The sequence below is a fragment of the Microtus pennsylvanicus genome, chromosome 3 (genome assembly GCF_037038515.1).
Source record: "Microtus pennsylvanicus isolate mMicPen1 chromosome 3, mMicPen1.hap1, whole genome shotgun sequence".
In the NCBI taxonomy this organism is placed as follows: Eukaryota; Metazoa; Chordata; class Mammalia; order Rodentia; family Cricetidae; genus Microtus; species Microtus pennsylvanicus.
The window spans coordinates 13,654,262-13,678,406 of record NC_134581.1 but is presented as its reverse complement, the minus strand read 5'-3'; the positions used below and the strand labels follow the sequence as shown (position 1 = coordinate 13,678,406).

The 24,145-nt window shown below is 38.4% G+C and overlaps 1 protein-coding gene across 5 annotated transcripts in view; it reads left to right on the top strand.

Annotated features, from left to right (window-relative positions):
* Setd2 (SET domain containing 2, histone lysine methyltransferase) overlaps positions 1-24,145 on the top strand; it is a 96,429-nt gene that overhangs the window by 9,130 nt on the left and 63,154 nt on the right. For 4 of the 5 annotated variants that reach the window (XR_012909947.1, XR_012909948.1, XM_075964424.1 and 1 more), the window contains 7 exons: positions 4,152-4,167; positions 6,691-10,973; positions 13,616-13,747; positions 15,736-15,864; positions 19,127-19,250; positions 20,515-20,592; positions 22,477-22,574. Coding sequence is in view for 3 of the 5 variants with exons in the window: in XM_075964424.1 (XP_075820539.1) it covers positions 4,152-4,167; positions 6,691-10,973; positions 13,616-13,747; positions 15,736-15,864; positions 19,127-19,250; positions 20,515-20,592; positions 22,477-22,574 (4,860 nt within the window). In the remaining 2 variants the exon portion in view is untranslated. The remainder of the gene's footprint in view (positions 1-4,151; positions 4,168-6,690; positions 10,974-13,615; positions 13,748-15,735; positions 15,865-19,126; positions 19,251-20,514; positions 20,593-22,476; positions 22,575-24,145) is intronic. The other variant, XM_075964425.1, reaches the window with a different exon arrangement.

The window sequence follows — 24,145 nt, the reverse complement described above, 5'->3', positions numbered from 1 at the left end:
TAATTTGAGCCACTGAACAGTTATGTTTTGATTGTAGTGGTGGTTACACATAACTACATGGGATGAAATTGCATTGAACTGTGTTTATACACAAATGAATTTGAGTTCACTGTTTAAAAAAATAGTGACAAGCCTGGCGGTGGTGGCGCACGCCTTTAATCCCAGCACTCGGGAGGCAGAGGCAGGCGGATCTCTGTGAGTTCGAGACCAGCCTGGTCTACAAGAGCTAGTTCCAGGACAGACTCCAAAACCACAGAGAAACCCTGTCTCGAAAAAACCACAAAAAAAAAATAGTGACAAAATATAATCTACTGAGCAGTAATATATGGTCCTAGTCAGGTTTAGTTGTTAACTTGAGACAGCCTATAGAATCGTAGTGGGTAAAGCATTGATCTAGGAGTTGTCTTCACAGATCATATTGACCTGTATCATATTTATTAACAAATGTATGAGTGCTTGTCTACTGTGAACGGCACCAGTTTTTAGGCAGGTGGTCCTGGGCTCTTTATAAGAAAGCTAAGCTTGAGCTTGCAAGCAAAACAGCAATGTTCTTCTGTGGTTTCTACTTGACTTCCTGCCCTGACTTCCCAGGATGGTAGACTGTAACCTGGAAATGTTAATTGAATAAACTCTTACCCTAAGTTGCTTTTGGTCAGTGTTTCATTATTAGAGCAACAAAAATGAAACTAGAAATTGAACTGATAACAGCTCCAATTTCATATTGTACTTAAGCTCTATGGCTACTGTTGAGGAGAGTTGGGTAGAGTACAAGAATACTATTTTTTGTAACTTTGACTCTGATTATTTCCTAATAAAGATCTTTAAAGAATGCAGACCTGATCATTGGTTAAGGTCACATTTTTGTAAAAGTTTCTAAACTTTCAAGTCTCAGTTTCCCTATGTGATAAGAAGCAGTGAATGGGTGCTGAAAAGGGGATGGAGGAAAGGCAGTGATTCAGCCAGACAGTGGTGGTGCAGGGCTTTAAGCCTGGCCCTCAGCAGGCAGAACTCTCAGTGAGTTCAAGGTCAGCCTGGTCTACAAAGCGAGTTCCAGGATAGCCTGGACCCCAGGACCTGTATTGAAAAACAAACAAAAGCATAAGCAGCAGCTGCAGTGAGTGAACAGGCACTGGTTTGAAACCCAGTAAAATATGTTGCTCTTCTCTTTGCTACTACTCATACCTATACCGTTCTTCTTTGGTCTCTCATCTGTTATGTATATAAGGATATGCAAATTTATAGTTTTTTTTTTCTGGGAAGATGTAATTTTATTTGTATGTTTGTATAGTTTTCCCCCCCTGGGGTATATGTGTTGGTTTTTTTTTTCCTATTTTACTTTATGGGTGTTTTGCCTGCCTGCCTGTATGCTTATGCATCACAGTTATGCAGTGCACTTGGAAGTCAGAAGAGAATGTCAGCTACCCTGTGAGAGATGAGTTAGAGACAGTTGTGAGAGGCCTTGTGGGTGCTGAGAATTGTATCAAAGTCCCCTGCAAGAGCAGCCAGTGCTCTTAGTTCTTTTCTCCAGCCCCAATGTATGTGTTTTAAAATGATAAACAATGAAGTGTTCTAACTTTTGTTTTCTTGAGGCAGGGTGTAGACAGAATTTTCTGTTCCGCCCATTCCTGCCGCCATTCAGTCCCAAATAAACCCACAGAGGCTTACATTAATTTTAAACTATTTGGCCTATTGCTCACGCTTATTACTAACTAGCTCTTATGATTTAAATTCACCCATAATTCTTAGGTTTAGCCTTGCGGCTTGGTACCTTTTCTCAGAAAGGCATTCTCATTTTGCTTCCTACATCTGGTTGGTGACCTCTGCTTTTCTTCTGTAGCACAGATTGGCCTTGAACTCACTATGCAATTGAATATGACTTAGAATTTCTGTTTCTCTTGGCTCTACTGCTCAAGTGCTAGGATTACAGCCATGTACTACCTCACCTAGTTTATTCAGTCTTGGCTATTAAACCCGGTGTTGCATGCATGTTAGACAAGAGCCTGCTTTCTGCCCATCACCCTGTTTGAGTCTGTATCATATATACCATCCAGGCTAGTTTTGAACTTGCTAAGTAATCAAGAATGGCCTTGAACTTGTGATCCTTCTGCTTCTGCCTCCCAAGTTTTAGATAGAATTAAAAGGTGTAAACAACCTTGCCTCTGTAGTGTCTTTGAGATAAGAGCCTTGTTAATGTTTAGTCCTACTAAAGCCTTCTAAGTGACTGGGACTATGGCCTCATGCCACAAGGCCAAATTTTATTTTGAAATTTGACTCTGTCTCTATCTCTTTGTAGCTCTTCTTTGTTAAGAATAATTTCACAATTTTTTAAATTATTACTATATGTATGAACAAGTGGAGGGGTTGTTATGTGATGTGAATGTGGCTTGTACTTGCCATGACCTGTATATTGTCAGATGACACCTATGTGGGTCTGTTCTTTCTTCCCTGTGGGTTCCCAGCTCTTAAAGCTCTCCCCTAATGCTTTTCAGTGATACTCTAATTTATACATGTTTTTTTGCTACCAACTGTATTTAGGATTAAGGAACAAAGTGAAATACATAATGGCTTGTATAGTATGGTTACAATACCTAGAAATACCATTGTTTAAATGAAAGCCACACAGACACTCAAATGTGTTAGAAGGCTTTGTAGACCAAGATGATAATAGATTGGATTAGAGATCTTTCCTTTTGCTTGTTTGTAATTTCATCTTTTTCTCTATTAATATTATTGTTTGTTTATTTTTATGGATTTTCGAGACAGTGTTTGTGTTGCCTGGCTGTCTAGGAATGCACTCTGTAGATCAGACTGGCCTTAATAAACTCGAAAATCCACCTGCCTCTGCCTCCCAAGTGTTGGGATTTAAAGGTGTGTGGCACCACTGCCCGGCTTAGTGGTTTTATTTTTTTTGTTTTTGCATGAGTACTGAGGAAGGAACCCAGGGCTTTGTTTATGTTAGGCAGTCACTTTAATTGTGTGATTGTGTGTGTGTGTGTGTGTGTGTGAGAGAGAGAGAGAGAGAGAGAGAGAGAGAGAGAGAGAGAGAGAGAGAGAGAGAGAGAGAGTGAGAGTTGAATTCTTTTGAACTGGAGTTACAGATGGTTATTAGGTGTTGTAGCGTGATTGCTAGGAGCTGAAGGCCCTTTGCTGTTAACCACAGAACCATCTTCCAAGCCCATCTCAGTTTTTTTGACACGTGGTCTGGTTAGCCTGAAGGTTGTCATATAGACCAAGCTGGTCTGGAATTTGCACAGATAAGTTTGCTTGGATGAAAAGGCTTGAGGCATTCACAGTTGGCTTTTTCTTTTAACTTTTTCTTTCTTAGATGTATGTATTAATTTTATGTGTGTGTGCTTACATTCACTTACCACTTACATTCTTGGTGCTCATGGAGGACTGAAGAGGGTGTTGAATCCCCTGGATTTGGAGCACAGATGGCTGTGGGTGCTGAGAGCTGAACCCAGGTCCTTAAAAGAGCAGCAATTGTTCTCAACTGCTGAGGCGTCTCTTCAGCACTAGATTTGATTTTTGTTGATTTTATTTGTTTTTGTGGGACAGTTTTTCTGTGTTGCCCTGGCTGTCCTGTGATTCTTTATCAGAAACATGCCCACTGTTCCTTATTCCATCTAATTGTGTCCTTTTTCTATCTTATGCCTTATACTTGAGGTAACAGTGAATGGATTTTAGTTTACTTGTAGGAGCTGTTCTGTTTTAATCTTTACCTTTTGCCTGGGATCACTCCAAAAGTACATTCTCTAAGAACTAACTCACATTTTAGGATTATTTGCATTCCTGTTTTATTAAACTGAGTTTAATAAAAACAAAGTTGTCCACTTTGCGGCTACATTGTATGTACTTAGTCCTTATATTTACTCCTTTATGTAGGAATTGCTTTTGTAGCATCTATATTTTGCTACTTATTAGAAAAGGTAATCTCTTCTAGGTTAGGTACTGCCTTACTTACTTTTGTGCTCTGAAACTTAGCATAGTGGCTTGCACTAGCTTCAGGAAATAGTTGTTACAGAGTTGTCACTAGGACAAAGAAAGGATAGATTATATTAAGTATCTGTTTTAATGAAAAGTTTCATTTTGTTTAAGTATTTATGACCCTTTTTATTCTTTTGCATGTTTTCTTGGCTGAATGGGAATAGAGAAGAAGAAAATGAGGTAAGTATAATTGAACTAGTCATTCAAGAAATGGTTTTTAAGTACATTTTAGAATCTAGATAAAAGCTGAAAATATTTAAAGGTAACTGTTCCTTTGATTGTGAAATGAAATTAATAGTTTTGCTTAATAGTTAAAATAACTCATTCTAATGAGGGATATTGTATATAACAAGAAAATAATTTTAAACTTAAAAGATTCAAGAAATTTAGAAAGGTGGCTGGGCGGTGGTGGCACACGCCTTTAATCCCAGCACTTGGGAGGCAGAGGCGGGCGGATCTCTGTGAGTTTGAGGCTAGCCTGGTCTACAAGAGCTCATTCCAAGACAGGCTCCAAAGCTAAAGAGAAACCCTGTCTCAAAACAAAACAAAAAAAACCAAGAAATTTAGAAAGGTGATAGAAACTAGCAGTTCTACAAACAGAATTCTGGGATCAAAGGTGTGTGCCACTGCACCTAGCTGTAGAACTGATTTTCAATCATACTATATTCAGGAGGAAAATTACTCTCTTAAATGGCAATAATAAATTAAAGAACATTTATTAGAAAAATGTTATACATGGCGAATTTTTAATTGGGACTTGACTTGCTCTCCTGATATTAGTCTTTTTTTTTTTTTTTTTTTTTGGTTTTTCGAGACAGGGTTTCTCTGTAGTTTTGGAGCCTGTCCTGGAACTAGCTCTTGTAGACCAGGCTGGTCTCGAACTCACAGAGATCCGCCTGCCTCTGCCTCCCGAGTGCTGGGATTAAAGGCGTGCGCCACCACTGCCCAGCTCTGATATTAATCTTTAATGTAGGCTTGAGGCCACGGTGTGGTGGTGCCTACCCTTCAGTGCTGAAGAGCAGAAGCAGACTTACCTCTGTGTTCCTGGCAAGACCTGCCTCATATGTTTATATATGCTTGAGTTTGTGCCTGTAGACTTTTCTGTTACTTTTCAAAAACCTAGATTATGCCTTTAACTTATGACTCCCACCGTTTCCTTTGGTGATTTGTCAGATACTTTGTCAGATAATGGTGAAGACTTCTTAGCTGTATCTTGTTTACATAGTAATATTGGAGAATAAATTAACATTACCAAATTTGTATGTAGCCCAGGCAGAGATAGTGGTAGTGTGCTAAGGCAGAGTAATTTCTTGTATAGTAGAAGGCCTTTTTTTGGCTACTTTATCATTAAAATGGATGCTGTAAGAGGGAAGGTCATTAAAATGGTGCTTGTTGATCCCTGCCCTCCTTTTTTGTTTTTCGAGACAGGGTTTCTCTGATGCTTTTTGGAGCCTTTCCTAGAACTAGCTCTTGTAGACCAGGCTGGCCTCGAACTCACAGAGATCCACCTGCCTCTGCCTCCCAATTGCTGGGATTAAAGGCATGCGCCACCAACGCCTGGCTGATCCCTGCCTTAAAAACAAAAATTAAAAATACCCCAAGCAATTTTTTTCTTCATTTTAGAGCTATTGATTTAATATTCTCTAGTGTATGACTCATATATATATATATTTTTACCATCCCCTACTGATTTTATGTGATGCTAGGAGGTCTTTGGCTTATTTGATCTTTGATGTTTTTTAGATAAGTAAAACACAAGAACAAACTGTTTGTATACTAAGGTATATAAATGTATATAAATCTCATCTACATATCTGGTTAAGACTTTTTTTTTTTTGAAAATGCTGCTTGAGCTGGGTTGTGGTGGTGCACACCTTTAATCCCAGCACTCGGGAGGCAGAGGCAGGTGATCTCTGTGAGTTTGAGGTCAGCCTGGTCTACAAGAGCTAGTTCCAGGACAGGCTCCAAAACTACAGAGAAACCGTACTGAAAAACAAAAAGAAAAAGAAAATGCTGCTTGAGCTGAGCATGGTAGTGCATTGTTGTAACCCAGCACTGGGGAGGTGTAAGCATGAGGTGGAAGTATGTGCTCAAAGCAAGCCTGGGCTGCATAGTGAGATTCTGCCTCAAAAACAAAATTCAAGGGGCTGGTGAGATGGCTCAGTGGTTAAGAGCACTGACTGCTCCTCCAGAGGACCTGGGTTCAATTCCCAGCATTCACATGGCAGCTCGCAGCTGTCTGTAGCTCCAGTTCAAGAGAATCTGACATCGTTATACCAATGTGCATGAAATAAAGTTGTAAAAAAAAAAACCAATAAAATTAAAAAAACGCCATTAACACAAAAACTAAAAACAAAAACCAACACACAAAACAAAAAAAGAAAAAGTTAGGTATCTAGAAAATACTGCCAATGTGGATAATGTAGGATTAAATGGAAAAAAATACAGGCAATTGTTTAAGCTGGGGATGCATACTTAGTAATTTGTTAGTCTTTATACTTTTGATTATGCCTAAAACGTTTCATAATGAAAAGCTAAATTCATAAATGAAAAGCTACATTTGTAGCACAGTGAAAATCATACTACTGTTAATGATTTTTAAGTTTTCTCTGACATTTTAAATTTTGATATTGACAATTGTGAATGATATTCACAATTTGAAAGAAAGCATTTATTACCATTAATTGCTTTGTTCTTTTATAGGCAAAGATTGAAAATGTGCAGAAAACAGGTTTCATCAAAGGACCAATGTTCAAAGGTGTTGCTTCTAGTCGATTTTTGCCCAAAGGCACGAAGACAAAAGTTAATTTGGAGGAACAGGGACGACAGAAGGTGTCATTCAGCTTCAGTCTTACAAAGAAAACTTTACAGAACAGGTTTCTCACTGCACTTAGCAATGAAAAGCAAAGTGATTCTCCAAACTCCCCAGCTACAACTCTTCAAGTAGACTCAAACCCTAAAGTTAAAATGGACACAGGAGATACTTTTCCTACTACAGAAGAATCTTCCCCACCAAAGTCAAGAGTGGAATTGGGTAGAATTCATTTTAAGAAACATCTGCTTCATGTGACATCCAGGCCACAGCTGGCTACAGCCACAGCGGTAGCATCTCCCCCTCCCCCTACAATACAGTTACCAGCAGTCATAGCAGAATCAACTGTAGATTCACCATCTTCATCTCCACCTCCACCTCCTCCACCTCCCCAAGCCACATCACCGTCACCACCAGCACCAATATCAGAGCCAGTGGCCTTGCCACACCCCCCAGTAACAGTACTAATGACTGCACCAATGGATAGAGTTCAGAAAGAACCACCAGTTAAAATTGTACCAGAATCTTTAGAGGTGGATATGAAACAGGATATTGTATCTAACAGTTTGCAAGAACACACAATTCAGACTTTGAAAGAACAAGCAGATAATCCCCTACAAAGAGAAGATTCCCATATTGGGAAGGAAGAAGAAGTTTCAGATGGTTCTAAGATAAGCCTCAGTTCTAAAAAAGGGAGTTCTAAGAAGAAATCTTCACAATTTGAAAGCACATTTCTTGGTTCAGAATCTGATGAAGATTCTGTACGGACTTCCTCCAGTCAAAGATCACATGATTTAAAATCTTCCACAAGCATTGAGAAGGAAAGAGATTTTAAAAAGAGCTCAGCACCTTCAAAAAGTGAGGATTTGGGGAAGTCATCGAGATCTAAAACAGAGAGAGATGATAAATACTTTAGCTACTCAAAACTTGAAAGAGATACTCGGTATGTATCTTCCCGATGTAGGTCTGAAAGAGACCGAAGGCGGAGCCGATCTCGTTCTAGATCTGACAGAGTCTCTAGAACTAGTTTGTCTTATTCTCGGTCAGAGCGATCTCATTATTATGATTCTGATCGACGCTACCATAGGAGTTCACCTTACCGTGAAAGGACACGCTATTCTCGGCCCTATACAGATAACAGGGCACGGGAGAGCTCAGACTCTGAAGATGAGTATAAGAAGTCATATCCAAGGCGCACTTCATCCCATTCCTACAGAGACCTAAGGACATCATCATCTTACTCTAAATTTGATCGGGACTGTAAAACTGAGACCTCCTACTTAGAGATAGAGAGAAGAGGAAAGTATTCTTCAAAACTAGAAAGAGAATCCAAGCGGACTTCAGAGCATGAATCCATAAAAAGATGTTGTTCTTCCCCAACTGAACTGGGATTCCGACGGGGGTCCTCCTATTCTAAGCATGATAACAGTGCTTCCCGTTACAAATCTGCCCTTTCAAAACCCGTATCCAAGTCTGATAAATTTAAAAATTCTTTCTGTTGTGCAGAATTAAATGAGGAAAGCAAACAATCTCATTCTTTTAGTTTGCAGACTCCTTGTTCAAAAGGTAGTGAATTAAGAACAATTAATAAAATTTCTGAAAGAGAAAAGACTGGGTCTCCATCTCCATCAAATCAATTAAATGATTCACCTACTTTTAAAAAGCTAGATGAATCTCCTATTCTTAAGACTGAATTTATAGGCCACGATAGCCTTGACAATATTAAAGAATTAGAGTCATTATCAAAAGTGAAAAATGATCAGTTAAGAAGTTTCTGTTCTATTGAATTAAATATAAATGGATCTCCAGAGACAGAATCTGATATGGCAACATTTTGTGCCTCTAAAACAGATGCTATTTCAATGACTTCTGATGATAGTGTGACTGGATCAGAGGTATCCCCTTTGATCAAGGCTTGCATGCTTTCATCAAATGGATTTCAGAACATCGATAGATGTAAAGAAAAAGACTCAGATGATAGCTGTAGGCAGCATAGTAAGTCTAAAAGTCCTTTTAGGGAAACAGAACCTTCGTTGTCACCACACCATGATAAACTCATGTCTTTGCCAGGTAAGACTGTAGAATATTCCAAAACATCAATTAAAGAATCAATTGATAAGAGACGTTCTTGTTACAAAACCAAAGATTCAGATAGATGCTGTTCTCCAGTTGAGAACTCTGAAGCTGAAAATATTGAACCTTCAGTTATGAAGATTTCTTCAAATAGCTTTATGAATGTGCATTTGGAATCAAAAACAGTTATATGTGATAATAGAGAACCGACAGATCAGCACTCAAAATTTGCATGTGATGAATATAAGCCGAGCATCGGTAGCACTAGTTCAGCCTCACCTAACCATTTTGATGATTTGTATGAGTCTATAGGGAGTTCAGGTATTGTGTCATCTTTTCAGAGCCTTCCGCCAGGAATAAAATGTGACGAGAATACATCTTCAGTTCTAGATGCCATGCAGAGTAAAAAAAGCACAGAGTTTTTAAAGTATGTAGGGAAAGAAACAGAAGTGGGTAGTGCCCTTCCTGATTCAGGAAAGGGATTTGCTTCTTGGGAAAACAGGCACAATAATGTATTATCTGGGCAGTCTTTGCAAGAGGCTCAAGAAGAAGAGAATTCCATATCGCATGATAGAAGAGAAAGAGCAGAAATCTTAGATGAGGAAGAAGGAAGAGGACATACACATACTTCTGATGACTCAGAAGTTGTATTTTCTTATGGTTTGAACTTAACCATGGAAGACAGTGATGGTATAACTTACACCTTAAAATGTGACAGTAGTGGTAATGCTCCTGAAATTATATCGACTATCCATGAAGATTATTCTGGATCTTCTGGAAGTTCAAGTGATGAAAGTGATTCAGAAGGTACAGAGTCTGATGATAGCAGTATCCCAAGAAACCGTCTCCAGTCTGTTGTGGTTGTGCCAAAGAATTCTACTTTGCCCATGGAAGAGACAAGTCCCTGTTCTTCTCGGAGCAGTCATAGCTACCGACATTATTCTGACCACTGGGAAGATGAAAGATTAGAGTCAAGGAGACATTCATATGAGGATAAGTTTGAGAGTATGGCAAGTAAAGGCTGTCCTCAGACTGAAAAATTCTTCCCTCATAAAGGAACAGAGAGGAATTTAGAAACTTCTTATTCACAGTTCAGCAGAAAAGTAGATAATCACCTACCTGAAATTGCTCATTCTCAAAGTGACGGGGTTGATAGTACAAGTCATACAGACTTGAAATCTGATCCTCTAGGTCACCTAAATTCAGAGGACACAGTAAGAGCCAAAACATCTAGGTCACAAGAGCTACCACTTTATTCTGATGATTTTGAAGATATCCCAAATAAGTCTCGGCAACAGATAATTTTCTCTAATAGGCCTGATAGTAGTAGACTAGGAAAAACAGAGATGAACTTTTCTTCCTCTTGTGACATTTCCCGTATGGATGGCTTGCACTCATCAGAAGAGCTCAGAAACGTAGGGTGGGACTTCTCCCAACAAGAAAGGCCCACTAGCACATACCAGCAACCTGACAGCAGCTATGGAGCCTGTGGTACACACAAGTATCAACAAAATGCTGAACATTTTGGTGGGACCCATAATTACTGGCAAGGCAATGGTTATTGGGATCCAAGATCAGCAGGCAGACCTCCAGGAACCGGGGTTGCTTATGATCGAATTCAAGGGCAGGTACCGGATTCTTTAACAGATGATCGGGAAGAAGAGGAGAATTGGGATCAGCGAAGTGGATCACATTTTTCAGGCCAGTCCAATAAATTTTTCTTCCATCAAAAGGACAAGGGATCAGTGCAAGCACCTGAAATAAGCAGCAATTCAACTAAGGATTCTTTAGTTACAAATGAAAGGAAAGATTTTTCAAAAAACTTTGAGAAAAATGACATAAAAGAAAGAGGACCCCCTAAAAAACGAAGGCAAGAATTGGAGAGTGATTCTGAAAGTGATAGTGAGCTGCAGGCTAGAAAGAAAGTTAGAGTGGAGAGTGAGCCAGGAGAGACCTCAGCACCGCTCCACTCGGGACTGATGGGGCCTTCCTGTGCGATGGATGACTTCAGGGACCCACAGCGGTGGAAAGAATTTGCCAAGCTGGGAAAGATGCCCTGTTACTTTGATCTTATTGAAGAAAACGTTTATTTAACTGAAAGGTGAGCCTAACTAATGCTTTTGTTGATACGTTTGTGCTGCTTTTGTGTAAAGAAAAAATAAACTTTTAAGCAGTTTAGACTGAAATAAGAGTTTGGTAAAACGTAGAGTAACAGAATCTATAACATGTCCTTTTCTCTTTATAGTTACTAATAGAGTCCTTTCATTTTTTTTTTTCTATAAGAAAAGTAGTGTCTGGTTTTTTCTAATCTGAGCTACCTGAGGTAGCACCTGGGAATCAAACTGCTTCCTGATGCTCTGGAAGCATAACAAGCACTTGAAATTGCTGAGCCATCTCTCTCTCCACCCCTTGACTGTTTTTAGTGTATACTTTCTGCTGAGCCTTTTCCTTTTGTGTAGCGTTCCCTCCTGGTTCAGTTTACTTGTCATCCCTTTAAGCACTTTGAACATTCTGTTAAATTTTTTTTTTTTTACTGTGTACATAAGGTTAAGAAGACTATTTATTTATTCATTCATTTATTTAATTTTTATTGTGACAAAGTCTCATTTACCTCAGGCTGGCCTTGAACTCCTGGTTTTTCTGCTTCCACTTCCCAAGAGGTTGGACTACAAGTCCTTGTCACCACTATCAGTTTTGTCATGGGTTTTTATGGACTTAATAGAACTTGGTTAGCCTAATTCTTCTACCAGAATGCTTTTTTGAGAAACATTTGCTTCTGAAATCTTTATTTGATTATTCTTTTAGATTTTTGCATTTATTTATTTATTTTTGGTTTTTCGAGACAGGGTTTCTCTGGTTTTTTTTGGAGCCTATCCTGGAACTAGCTCTTGTAGAACAGGCTGGTCTCGAACTCACAGAGATCCGCCTGCCTCTGCCTCCCGAGTGCTGGGATTAAAGGCGTGCGCCACCACCGCCCGGCTTTTGCATTTATTTTTGAGATTATGTCTCATTATATTATCTGGACTGACCCAGATCTCTTTTGATCTTTCTATCCTCCTGCCTTTGCCTCTTCTTGAGCTAGTACTACACTTTTTAAACAGATGTATACAAGTTTGATGTATACCACTAAGGAGTCTCATAAAAGATTTGATTCAGTTATATACACACTCTTTCTCTTGTGAAACAGCAGGCTGGCTTAGAGTTTGCTAAGTAACCAAGGCTGGTATAAAACTGGTATTTTTGCCTCAGCCTCCCTAGTGCTGGGATTATAGGCATGTGCCACTGTACCTGGATCTGGTTGAACTAAAGCTCTTGATTAAATTTTTTTTTTTTCAAGACAGGATTTCTTTGTGCAACAGTCCTGGCTGTCCTGGAACTTGCTTTGTAGACGAGGCTCGCCAGAAACTCAGAAATGCACCTGTTCTGCCTCCTAAGTGCTGGGATTAAAAGTGTGTGCCACAATTGCCTGACTTTTTTGAGACAGAATTTTATACCTACAAAAAAACCCGTAGATTTACTTTTGTTTTATGTGTATAAATGCACTTCTCCTGTGTGTCTGGTGCTTCTCGAGGCCATAAAAGGGCACTGGAACTGGAGTTATGGACAGCTGTAAGCCACCACGTTGGTGCTTTGAGTCAGATTTAGAGTCCTCTTCCTCTGCAAAAGAACAAGTGCTTCTTACTATTGAGCCATCCCTCTAGCCTCATACAAACTTTGATTTTATTTATACTTCATGTATATGAGCATTCTGCATGTATACCTGCATACCTGAAGAGTGCATCAGATCCTATTTTAAATAGTTGTGAGCCTCCATGTGGGTGCTGGGAATTGAAGTCAGGACCTCTGGAAGAGCAGCCAGTGCTCTCAACCACTGAACCATTTCTCAAGCCTTTCATACAAACTTTTATTTAGCAGTTGGTATTATTTCCCTGAGCCTGTAGAACCCAAGACTTCTTGCCTTCGATTCTTTTTTATTTATTTTTTTTTTTGGTTTTTCGAGACAGGGTTTCTCTGTGGCTTTGGAGCCTGTCCTGGATCTAGCTCTTGTAGACCATTGCCTTCGATTCTTAAGAGTGCTGTGATAAAGGCTGGCCAGCCAGCCACCTCATTATTGGAAACTTACAAACCTTTCTGTTTTCTCCTAAACTTGGTGTGATTTGATCTCAACTAGAAAGTAAGGGTTGAATTTCAAGATGAGAAGACTTAAACTCATTTCTTCCCCTCATTGCCACATACTCCTTTCTCTCCTTCCCTCCTTCCTGTGGTACTGAGAAATTGAGCCTAGGGCCTATTTGTATGCTATTAGCAAGTGCTTTTCTGAGCTAGCTATATTCCCCAGACTTTGTTTCCAGAATTCTCTATCCCCTGGGCTCCATACAGGATCTTAAATTGTTCTGGCTGGACTTGGCACTCATGGTTTAGCCACGCCTTGAATTTTGTGTCTTTCCCTCAGGCTCCTGAACAGCTTGGATTATTTATACCACCACATCTACCACCACATCTGGCTTTTATTTAGCAAATGTTGACAACTAGATCATTTTCATCATCTCATTCTCTTTTCTCCTTCTCCTCTTTTTTTAGGGGGGAGGGGTTGTGGGATGGGGTGAGGTTGTGGGGGGGCCTTCCTTTTGATTGGTAGACTTACAGAAGTAAATAAGAAACTGAGGTTCAGTACTTATTTGGTTGAATATATTATCTTCAAGAGACTTACGTCACGAAATCTCATGAAATTCTACCCAATAGAAAGAAGAATAAATCCCATCGGGATATTAAGCGGATGCAGTGTGAGTGCGCACCTCTCTCCAAAGATGAGAGAGCTCAAGGAGAAGTAGCCTGTGGAGAAGACTGCCTTAATCGTCTCCTCATGATTGAGTGGTAAGTACAATACTCTACTTTGTTCTTACTTTCCTAGTATGTGTCTCTAAATAAGAAATAATTAATGAAGGGTATAATTTTAACCTTTTCCCTATATGTAAATGAGTATTTATAAGCAATAAAATCTTCAGAATTTAGTAGAAAACAGATACTAAGACAAATTCTTCTGTATTGCTCATTAGATTATAGCATCTGGCACATAAGTTCTATATGAAACAGTTCTATTTCTAATACTAACATTCTATTGCTGCTTTTTCCCCTCCCTTCCTTACCTTCATTTCTTTTTGACTTTTGAAATAATATCTATTATGTAGCTTTAGCTGCCTTGGAACTCCCTGTATAGACCAAGCTGACCTCAAACACACAGAGGTCCACCTGCCTCTGCCTCTGGGGCGCTGGGGTTAAGGTTTGTATGCCACCATGACAGCCTCTACTACTACATTTACTTAAGTCCTCCTTTTACTTTTGTAATACTTATGCCCTGTGGAATAAATTGTGGTAATTTTAAACTTTGAGTATAAAATAAAACACTAAAATTTGAAAATGCAAAAGGTGAAGTACCTTTTCCCAAACCTCTGTCCCATTGTATTCTCAGAAATATTAATGTGTATAATACAGACATAAGTATTATATATATATACAATATATACATAGTATTTTTATATAGTATAATATTTTATATAGTACAGTATTTTATACATAGTGTAATATATGTATATTATATATTGAAGTAAAAAATACTATGTATACTTTATATAATCAGACCTAATCAGAATTTTGTACACACACAAACCTACCTAATTTGTGTTTTTTTTCCCTTCAAGACAGGTTTTCTCTATATAGCTCTAGCTGTTCTGGAGCTCTCTCTGTAGACCAGGCTGGCCTCAAACATAGAGATTTGCCTGCCTCTGCCTCCTGAGTGTTGAGATTAAAGTCATGCGTCACTACTCCCCAGCCAAACCCACCGTGTTTTCTGTTCTTTGTTGACCATAGTAACCTTCTGCTAGTACATACTTGATTAGTATAGTTTATAAAATGTTAAATATCTCTGCACTTAAAATGGCGCCCCCCCCTTTTTTTATTCTGTTTTTTAACACGCTATATAGACTCGCCAGGCCTAGAACTCATGAGATTTACCTACTTCTCTGCCTCCCATTGATAGGATTGATGTTGTGTACCACCATGCCTGTCTAAAAATGTTTGATAAATTGGTTTCTTTATTTTATTTTTGTTTTTTTTTTTGATCTAGAGTTTCTCTTTTTAGTCCTTTCTGTCCTGGAACTCGCTCTGTAGCCTCAAACTCACAGAGATCTGTCTGCCTCTGCCTCCTGAGTGTTGGGATTAAAGGCGTGCACCACTACTGCCACTTGCTAGTTTTATTTTTTATTTTTTGGTTTTTTCGAGACAGAGTTTCTCTGTGGTTTTGGAGCCTGTCCTGGAACTAGCTCTTGTAGACCAGGCTGGTCTCGAACTCACAGAGATCCGCCTGCCTCTGCCTCCCGAGTGCTGGGATTAAAGGCATGCGCCACCACCACTCGGCATTTTATTTATTTATTTATTTATTTTGGTTGATAGTTTTAAAACTAATCTGATTGATGAAAACATTTTTTTCTTATTTTATTTTTTATGTGTATGGATGTTTTTGTTTGTATTTATATCTGCATACTAAGTGCATGCCTGGTACATGTGGAAGCCAAAAGAAGACGCCCTGGAACTGGAGTTAAAGATGGTTGTTAGTTGCCATGTGTGTGCTGAAGTGTGAATTCAGATTTTCTGGAAGAAGAGCTAGTCAATCTCTCCAGCCTGACTATTTTAACGTGGAAAAATTACTAGTTTAGGCGGTGCATACTTTTTATCCCAGCACTTAGAGGAAGAGCAGGCAAATCTGTAAGAGTTTCAGGCCAGTCTTATAAGTGTAAGTAGGCACTTTATTTTAAATTTCTTTTTTGATGATATAGGTATTATCTTTTACCCATTTCTCATTTCAGTTCCTCTCGATGTCCAAATGGAGATTATTGTTCGAATAGACGGTTTCAGAGAAAGCAGCATGCAGATGTGGAAGTTATACTTACAGAAAAGAAAGGCTGGGGCTTACGAGCTGCCAAGGATCTTCCTTCGTAAGTTTGGTTTCAATCAGCTTTCACTTCATTTTGTGTTATTGAATTTGGTTAGGCATTTTGTAGGAAAAAGGTTTATTTCAGTGGAGTTTAGTAATGGTTATTATGTAGAATGACTTTGTTAGAATGACTTCTAGAAAATAAATAAAAAGTCTCATTTTGACCAGATGGTGGTGGCACACGGCTTTGATCCTAGTTCTAGGGAGGCAGAGGCAGGTGGATCTCTGAGTTTGACACCAGTCTGGTCTACAGAACGAGTTCCAAGCCGGGCGGTGGTGGCGCACGCCTTTAATCCCAGCACTCGGGAGGCAGAGGCAGGCGGATCTCTGTGAGTTCGAGACCAGCCTGGTCTACTGAGCTAGTTCCAGGACAGGCTCCAAAGCCACAGAGAAACCCTGTCTCGAAAAACCAAAAAAAAAAAAAAAAACGAGTTCCAGGCCAATCGGAGCTACACAGAGAGAACATGTCTCCAAAAACAAAACAAAACAAAAAAAGGGCAGGTAATCATTCTGGTGGGGTTTGAATCCTAGGCTGGATGGAACTCTGACTTTGGGCAGATGATCTGATTTCTTTAAACTCTGTATTATATGTCATATGACCCACGTCACATAGCATCTGTGATCAGGTTTAGTGAGGAGAATTTGCTTTTTCATAAGTGAGGGTCCTATGTAAAGTATTTCTTAGCAGTTAACCATCATTCACAGGACAACCTATGTAGATCTTCAAATTTTGTCATTATTATATATTACAAAGGATACAGTTCTTTCATTAGAAAGAAACATCTTAGGCTTGATTATTTTTACTTTATATGTATATATGTTTTGCTTCAATGTATGTCTGTCTACCACTTATACCTAGTGCCAGAAGAAGTCAGAAAAGTGTATTGGATCCCATGGAATTAGAATTACATATGGTTGTGAGCTGCCATTTTGGTTGCTGGAATGTTGGTCCTCTGGAAGAGTAGCCAGTGTTCTTGATTGCTGAACTCTGTCTCTAGCTCCTCAAATATTGATTATAAAATAATAATTTAACTTTTTAGGTTTAGCCATGAGTAATTAGATTGTTATTACTGAGATCTAAACATGTTTGCCATGGCTGTTCCAAAAATATATTTATTTACTGTATTTTCTGTGCCTAATTGAGTTTTGTTGTTTATTGAGACAGGGTCTCATTCTGTAGACCAGACTGGCCTTGAACTCACAGGGATCTTCCTGTGTTCATATCCCAGTTGCTGGGATTAAATATGCGTGCCACCTCGCCGAACTGAGTCTTACTTTTTATGCAATTGTTGCTTTTCCTCTCTTTTATTTAGTACTTATGGTTTTTTCATCCAGGATCTCATACTGTAGTCCAGGTTGTCCTACAACATGAGAAAGATATCCTGTCTCAGTCTCTTAAAGGTTGAGATTAGGTGCTATCCTATGCCCTCTCATTTATTTCACTTGTTTAATTTTTTTTTTCTTCTGAGGCAGGGTTTCTCTATGTAACAGTCCTGGCTGCCCTGGAACTCACTCTGTAGACCAAACTGGCCTTGAACTCACAAGGATTATCCTGCCTCTGCTTCCCAAGTGCTGGAATTAAAGGCATGTGCCACCACTGCCCGATTTTAATATTTTTTAAGAAAGAACTCTTATCAGTTGGCAGGGTAGCTTTAGTAAACACACTGATTATAGCAATATTTGATAAACAAAACCAAATGGTTCACTTTTTGTTTTTATTTGTGTCTGTATGTGGAGGTCAGAGGACAAGAAACTTGTGGGGGAACAAGTTTTTTTCTTCTGTTATGTGTGCTTCAGGTATTGAACTCAGGAGGTCATACTGACATAAGTATCTTTACCTCCTGAGACATCTCATTGCCCTGTTTATATTCTTAAAATTGTTTCATTAGAGCATATTTTATTTGACAGCTTACAACCATCTGTAACTCTGGCTTTAGGGGATTTGATTCCCTTTTCTAACCTTAGTGAGCACCAGGCATGCACATGGCACAAAGAACTGCATGCAAAAGACTAATCGCATAAAATAAATGAATATATATGAAAGATGTCAGGTCTGTAGTTGAGTCATAAGAGAATTAATTATTCTTTCATTACTTGGTCCAGGGTTTGTAGTTTGCCATTTTTGAGCTCACCAGTGTCTTTTATTTTATTTTATTTTGGTTTTCCAAGATAGGGTTTCTCTGCTGCTTTGTAGCCTGTCCTGGAACTAGCTCTAGTAAACCAGGCTGGCCTTGAACTCACAGAGATTCACCTGCATCTGCCTCCCAAGTTCTGGGATTAAAGGCATAAGCCACCACTACCTGGCTTTTTAGTGTCTTCTTAAATATCCCTTAGGTGTTAGATGTCCGTAGTAGTATTCATTTATTTAAACCTTTGCTGTATTTATTACAGGCCCTGAACAAGTTCACTTCTGTAAGAATAAAGTTTGTCTTTCATTCTTACAGAGTATAGTTTTCTCAACCTTTATTCTAAACATTTCCTAAATGGCCTGCCGTATGCTGTATGTCTGAAAAGCATGCAGACATATTACAATGTTATGATTTCCAGTTGGCTGTAGAGTATACATTATATAAGTTGCTATTATTTCACAAGACCTCATTGGAGGTTACTTGTGACACTTCATTATCCTTGTTCATAGCAGACTTAAGCAACTTGCCATTTGGTCTTTAGGCCAAATTCAGGTCTGAAGGCATGGATGTTGCTTTATATGGATAGTTTCTTCCTCTCCCCTTACTTTCCTTCACTGCCTTTTATTGTTTTCTGGTGTAAAAGAAACAGTTATCTTGGGTTATTCTTGGGAATGTCTCTTTGCATAAATAAAGCTCCTCTATTGCAATTTTGTACAGCTGTATTATGCAAGTTCCTGATATGTATTCTGGGCAGTGAGACCAGCCAAGAAGCCAGAGACAGATTTGATTATCATTAAAAGAACTATGAAAGTAAGGGCAGCGGAGAAGGACTGCTGCCGTGTTGAATTTTTCCTGACAGTTGTCAACATGCATAGTTTCTTCAGTGCTCTTTCCTATCTTGTACAGTTTAAAAGTTTCTTAGACTCCGTGGTATTTTAAAGAAAAGAGGTATTTTAGCAAAGCAGTAGATGATGTATACTACTCAAGGGACTGAAGCAGGGGATCTCAGGTTCAAGGCCAGCCACTGTAATGAGTATATGATAAATATTTTTGAAATATTTCTTAGTTTTGTTTCATCTTGTAAATTTTCAGTATAGTTCCTAGGCTGGAAGTGTTATTCTTCTTGTTTTGAAGGAACACCTTCGTCTTGGAATACTGTGGAGAGGTACTTGACCATAAAGAGTTTAAGGCGCGGGTGAAAGAATATGCACGGAACAAAAACATCCACTATTATTTCATGGCTCTGAAAAATGATGAGGTGAGCAGTGTTTATTTTGAAACACATGGAAACTGTTGCATTGGTAATGGGGTGTGTTGTATACTGATTGATCATTAAAGTAACAAAAATTGGGGCTAGAAGAAATGAAAAAATTAAGTAGTCAGTTATAGTGACCAGGGCCTATAATTTCAGCACTGGGGAGAAGATCAGGAGTTCAAGACTATCTAGATAGGGAATTTGAGGCCAGCTGGTACTACGTAATACTCTTGTCTCAAAACAAAACAGAAAGGATCAGAAAAATACATAGTTTGTATTTGTTTATGAAACGATGGGAGAGGGTGGTGTTTATATGTAAATACAAGCATACATGCTTCATATGACAACTTTTAAAACATTCCCTAGAATGTTTTTATGTGTGTTATATTTTAATGCTGAGAAATTTAGAAATGTCCGTCATTATATTTAAAAGTAATATTCATGAGCATGTTACTTGCTGATACAAATAACAACTCTATAAAAATAGTTTCTCACAAAACTTTTTGTGTGAAATGACATGTTAAAGAAGTGTTTTGCATTTTTGTAAATCTCTTCAGTTTGTGGCTTAGATCCTTATATCTGCCTTTATAGTCGAGGTAGAAATGCTAAGTCTAGGGACCTATCACTCTGGATATGACCTGTCAGATTTGAACACATACTCAGGTTATAGAGGTATTGAACTGTGTCACAGCACTTGTTTCAGAAGTAATTATTTCACATATGAGATTGAAATGCATGCAGTAAATGTAAGAAATAGCTAGAAGTAGGTAAGAGAGATGACATTTTCTGTTATGTTTTGAGACTGTCTCACTCGTAGCTTCGGCTTACCTAGAACTCAGCAGGCTAGTTTGGATTTTCAGTGATCCTCCTGCCCCACCTCCCAAGTGCTGGGATTAAAGAACTTGGCAAATAAAACAGGATGACCTTGAACTTCTGATCCTCCTGCCTCCGCCTCAATTTTTAGGATTACAGGTGTGTGCTACTATGCCTGGTTTTATGAAGTATTAAGGGTTGAGCCCAGGATTTCTACATTCTAGGCAAACAACTGCCCCATGAGATAATTTTGCCTTTCTGTATTCAGAAATCTTCCAAAAGGGCAGTTAACTATTACTTTGTTACAGAAACTTCTCTAAAATAGGGCAAGAGGCAAAGGGATGTGTGGTTTATACCTTAAAATTGCCTTAATGGTTGCTTGCCTTTTCAAAATGCATGGATATTTTAAGATCTTATTTTAAAACTCTTTAAAAAATTACCTTCTTTACCCCAGATAATAGATGCCACTCAAAAGGGGAATTGCTCTCGTTTCATGAATCATAGCTGTGAGCCAAACTGTGAAACGCAAAAAGTAAGTTGATACAAATTTATTTAAATTTTGAAATATTTATTCAAGATTAATGTTTTCAGAAGTACTCTTAATTTCTTTTTGTTTTACTTTATTTTTATTTTAGAATTAATTTAGATTTATAAAAACACAAAAATATAGCATTGCAAAAATAGTAGTGTTTGCCCATATACAGTACTCACTTGCCTTCTCCAAGTGTTTTTTTAGTGTAGTGTGTAATAACTGTAATTCAGTGATAATGTCCAAGGGAATTCTGATTAATCAAAAGACTTTACTATAATTTTATTTACTTTTTAAAGTAATATTTATGTTGTCTGGTGTGTGTGCACATATGTATGCTCTCGTATGTGTGTGTGTGTGTGTGTGTGCACGCATATGCATGTAGAGGTTGGAGGAAATCTTGCAGGAGTTGAATATTTTACCATGTGTTTACACGGGATTAAATTCAGTTGATTGCTTGCTAGCAAATGCTTTTTGCTGATGAGTCATCTTTCCAGCCTTTTAATATTTTTTTAAATATTTATTTATTATGTATACAGTATTCTGTCTGTTTGTATGCCTGCTGACCAGACCTCATTACAGATGGTTGTGAGCCACCATGTGGTTGCTGGGAATTGAACTCAGGACCTTTGGAAGAACAGGCAGTGCTCTTAACTACTGAGCCATCTCTCTAGCCCGCCTTTTAATATTTTTTTGCAACTATACTTTTTCTAGTCTGAAGTCCAGCCCAGAAAATAGTATGTTTTATTGTTTCCTTACCTATAATTAATTTAGATTCTATTTCAAAAATACCATAATTCAAACTTAATTTTCACCAAGTCCAATGACTATTGTCATATTCAGACTCTTTTTTTTGTAGTTTTTCTTTTATTTAAAAATTTGTTATATCTGTAGGTGCTTTGCTTGTGTATCTGTCTGTACACTAGGTGTGTGCACAGTGCCTACAGAGTACAGAAGAGGGTGTTAGATTTACCTGGGTGCTTCACAATATACATGATAACTCCAGCTCCAGGTGATCTAATGATGCCTTTGTCTGACCTCTGTCGGCATACTTGCTAGCAAAACACCCATACACAGAATAAAATTAATTCTTTTAAAAAATTAAAATAAAAATAAATTCCAAGTTAAATAAGCTATGGGGACAAGGAGGAAGATGAATTCAATGAAGAAAAGTGCTTGTACAAATCTGATGACCTACCTAAGTTTGGATATCTGGACTCCATAATTTAAAAAGTCAGATGTGGCAGTTGGCATCTAAATCTAGCACTCCTATAGCAGGGTGGGAAGTGCAGACAAGGGAATGACTTGGAAACTTGTGGATTAGCTAGTCTGTGGCTAAGTGGCAGAAACAAGAGAGACCCTGCTTCAAAAGAAAGTGCAAGGTGGGTTGGACTCAGCAGTTAAGAGTACTTTCTATTCTTTACAAGACCAGGGTTTGATACTAGGAATTGAACTCAGTTTATAATACTTAGTGACACCAAGAATCCCCTAATTTTTTTTTTAAAGATTAAATGAGCTCTCATATATATAAATGTATGTAAGTTTAAAAAGCAGCATTTTTTTCTTGTTTTTTTTTTGCTGTGCTAGAGAGTAAATGCTGGGCCTTGTATTTGCTAATCAAGTGCTTTCCATTTGGCTACATTCTCCAGTCAGTAGCAGTTCATCTTATTGTATTCAGCCAAGATTTATAGATACTGAATCTTACAGTCTATTAAATGAGAATGATAGTTGGTTAGTGTATTTAAGGAAAAATCAACCTATTTGCTTTGAGAAAACACTTATTATGTAAAGATCTATATGCATAATTTACCCAGGTGATGGCCTTTGTACATATCATGCACGAACATTAATCAGTTACTAATATCTGTTCTTTTCAAAACATTCCAGTGGACTGTGAATGGACAACTGAGGGTTGGATTTTTTACCACCAAGCTAGTTCCTTCGGGTTCAGAGTTAACATTTGACTATCAGTTCCAAAGATATGGGTAAGTAATGGTTTTATTCTATTTTGTTACTTTTAATATGGAAAATGGATTTTCAGTTAAAGAGATATCAATTCTCATCTATGGTATGTCATCATTTTGCTTTTCCTATTGTGATCTTTCTGGCCATTAATGAATTTACAGTATAGAAACTATGTAATGTTCCTCTGAGCTCAATATAATAAAACTTTACTATAGGGTCGAGGATGTAGTTCAGTCGGTGGAGTGCTTTCCTAGCATCCATAAAGCCCTGGTTCAAATATAGTTCCCAGCACTGTATAAAAAATACAGTGTGGTAGTGCATGCCTCATGTAGGACAGTGGTTCTCAACCTTCCTAAGACTGCAGTCCAATATAGTTGCTCATAATGTGGTGACTCCCAACCATAAAGTTATTTTTGTTGCTACTTCAAAACTGCAGTTTTGCTACTGTTGTGAGTCGTAATGTAAATATGTGTTTTTCAGTGGTCTTAGGTGACACCCCTTGGAAAGGATTGATTCACCTCCAAAGGGGTTATGGCTCACAGGTTGAGAGCTGCTGATGTTGGAGGTGGAGGTAGTAGGATCAGAACTTCAAGGTTACTTGTGTCTGTGTATCAAGTTGAGGATAGCCCATGCGACCCTTTCTTAAAAAAATAAAAAAAGACTCGAAACTCATTCATTATAGAAATGCCAACTCTGAACATACGTGTGTGAAGAGTATAATGTCCTTATTTATCTATCTTTTATCAACTCTTGGCTAATTTTATTTTACCTATACCAGATTGTGTACTTTTTTTTTTTTTTTTTTGGTTTTTCGAGACAGGGTTTCTCTGGCTTTGGAGCTTTTCCTGGAACTAGCTCTGTAGACCAAGCTGGTCTCGAACTCACAGAGATCCGCCTGCCTCTGCCTCCCGAGTGCTGGGATTAAAGGCGTGCGCCACCATCGCCCGGCTGTGTACCTTTTTAAAAAAATATCTATCTATCTGTCTGTCTGTCTGTCTATCTATCTATCTATCTATCTATCTATCTATCTATCTATCTATCTATCTATCTATATCTATTATGTATACAATATTCTGTCTGTGTGTATGGCTGCAGGCCAGAAGAGGGCACCAGACCCCATTACAGATGGTTGTGAGCCACCATGTGGTTGCTGGGAATTGAACTCAGGACCTTTGGAAGAGCAGGCAATGCTCTTAACCTCTGAGCCATCTCTCCAGCCCCCCAGATTAATACTTTTGGAAGTTGGAGAGATGGCTAAGAGAGGTTAAGATTGCTGGCTGTTTTTCCAGAGAACTTGAGTGCAAGTCCTAGCACTGCCAATTATTGGCAGCTCATAACTTTCTGTAACTCAATTTGGGTCCAAGGAATTCAACACTCTCATACAGGCAAAACATGAATGCAAATAAAATAAAAATTAATAACTTTTTGAAGTTTGGGTTTGGTGGTGTACTCTGGTTCCAGCAGTTGGGAGGTCAAGGCAGGTGGACTCTGAGCACAAGGCTAGCCTGGGTCTGCATACTGCATAGGAAATTCCAAGCCAGCCAGGGCTCTATAGTGTAACTGTTATTTTAGCAAGGCAAAGTGGTACATG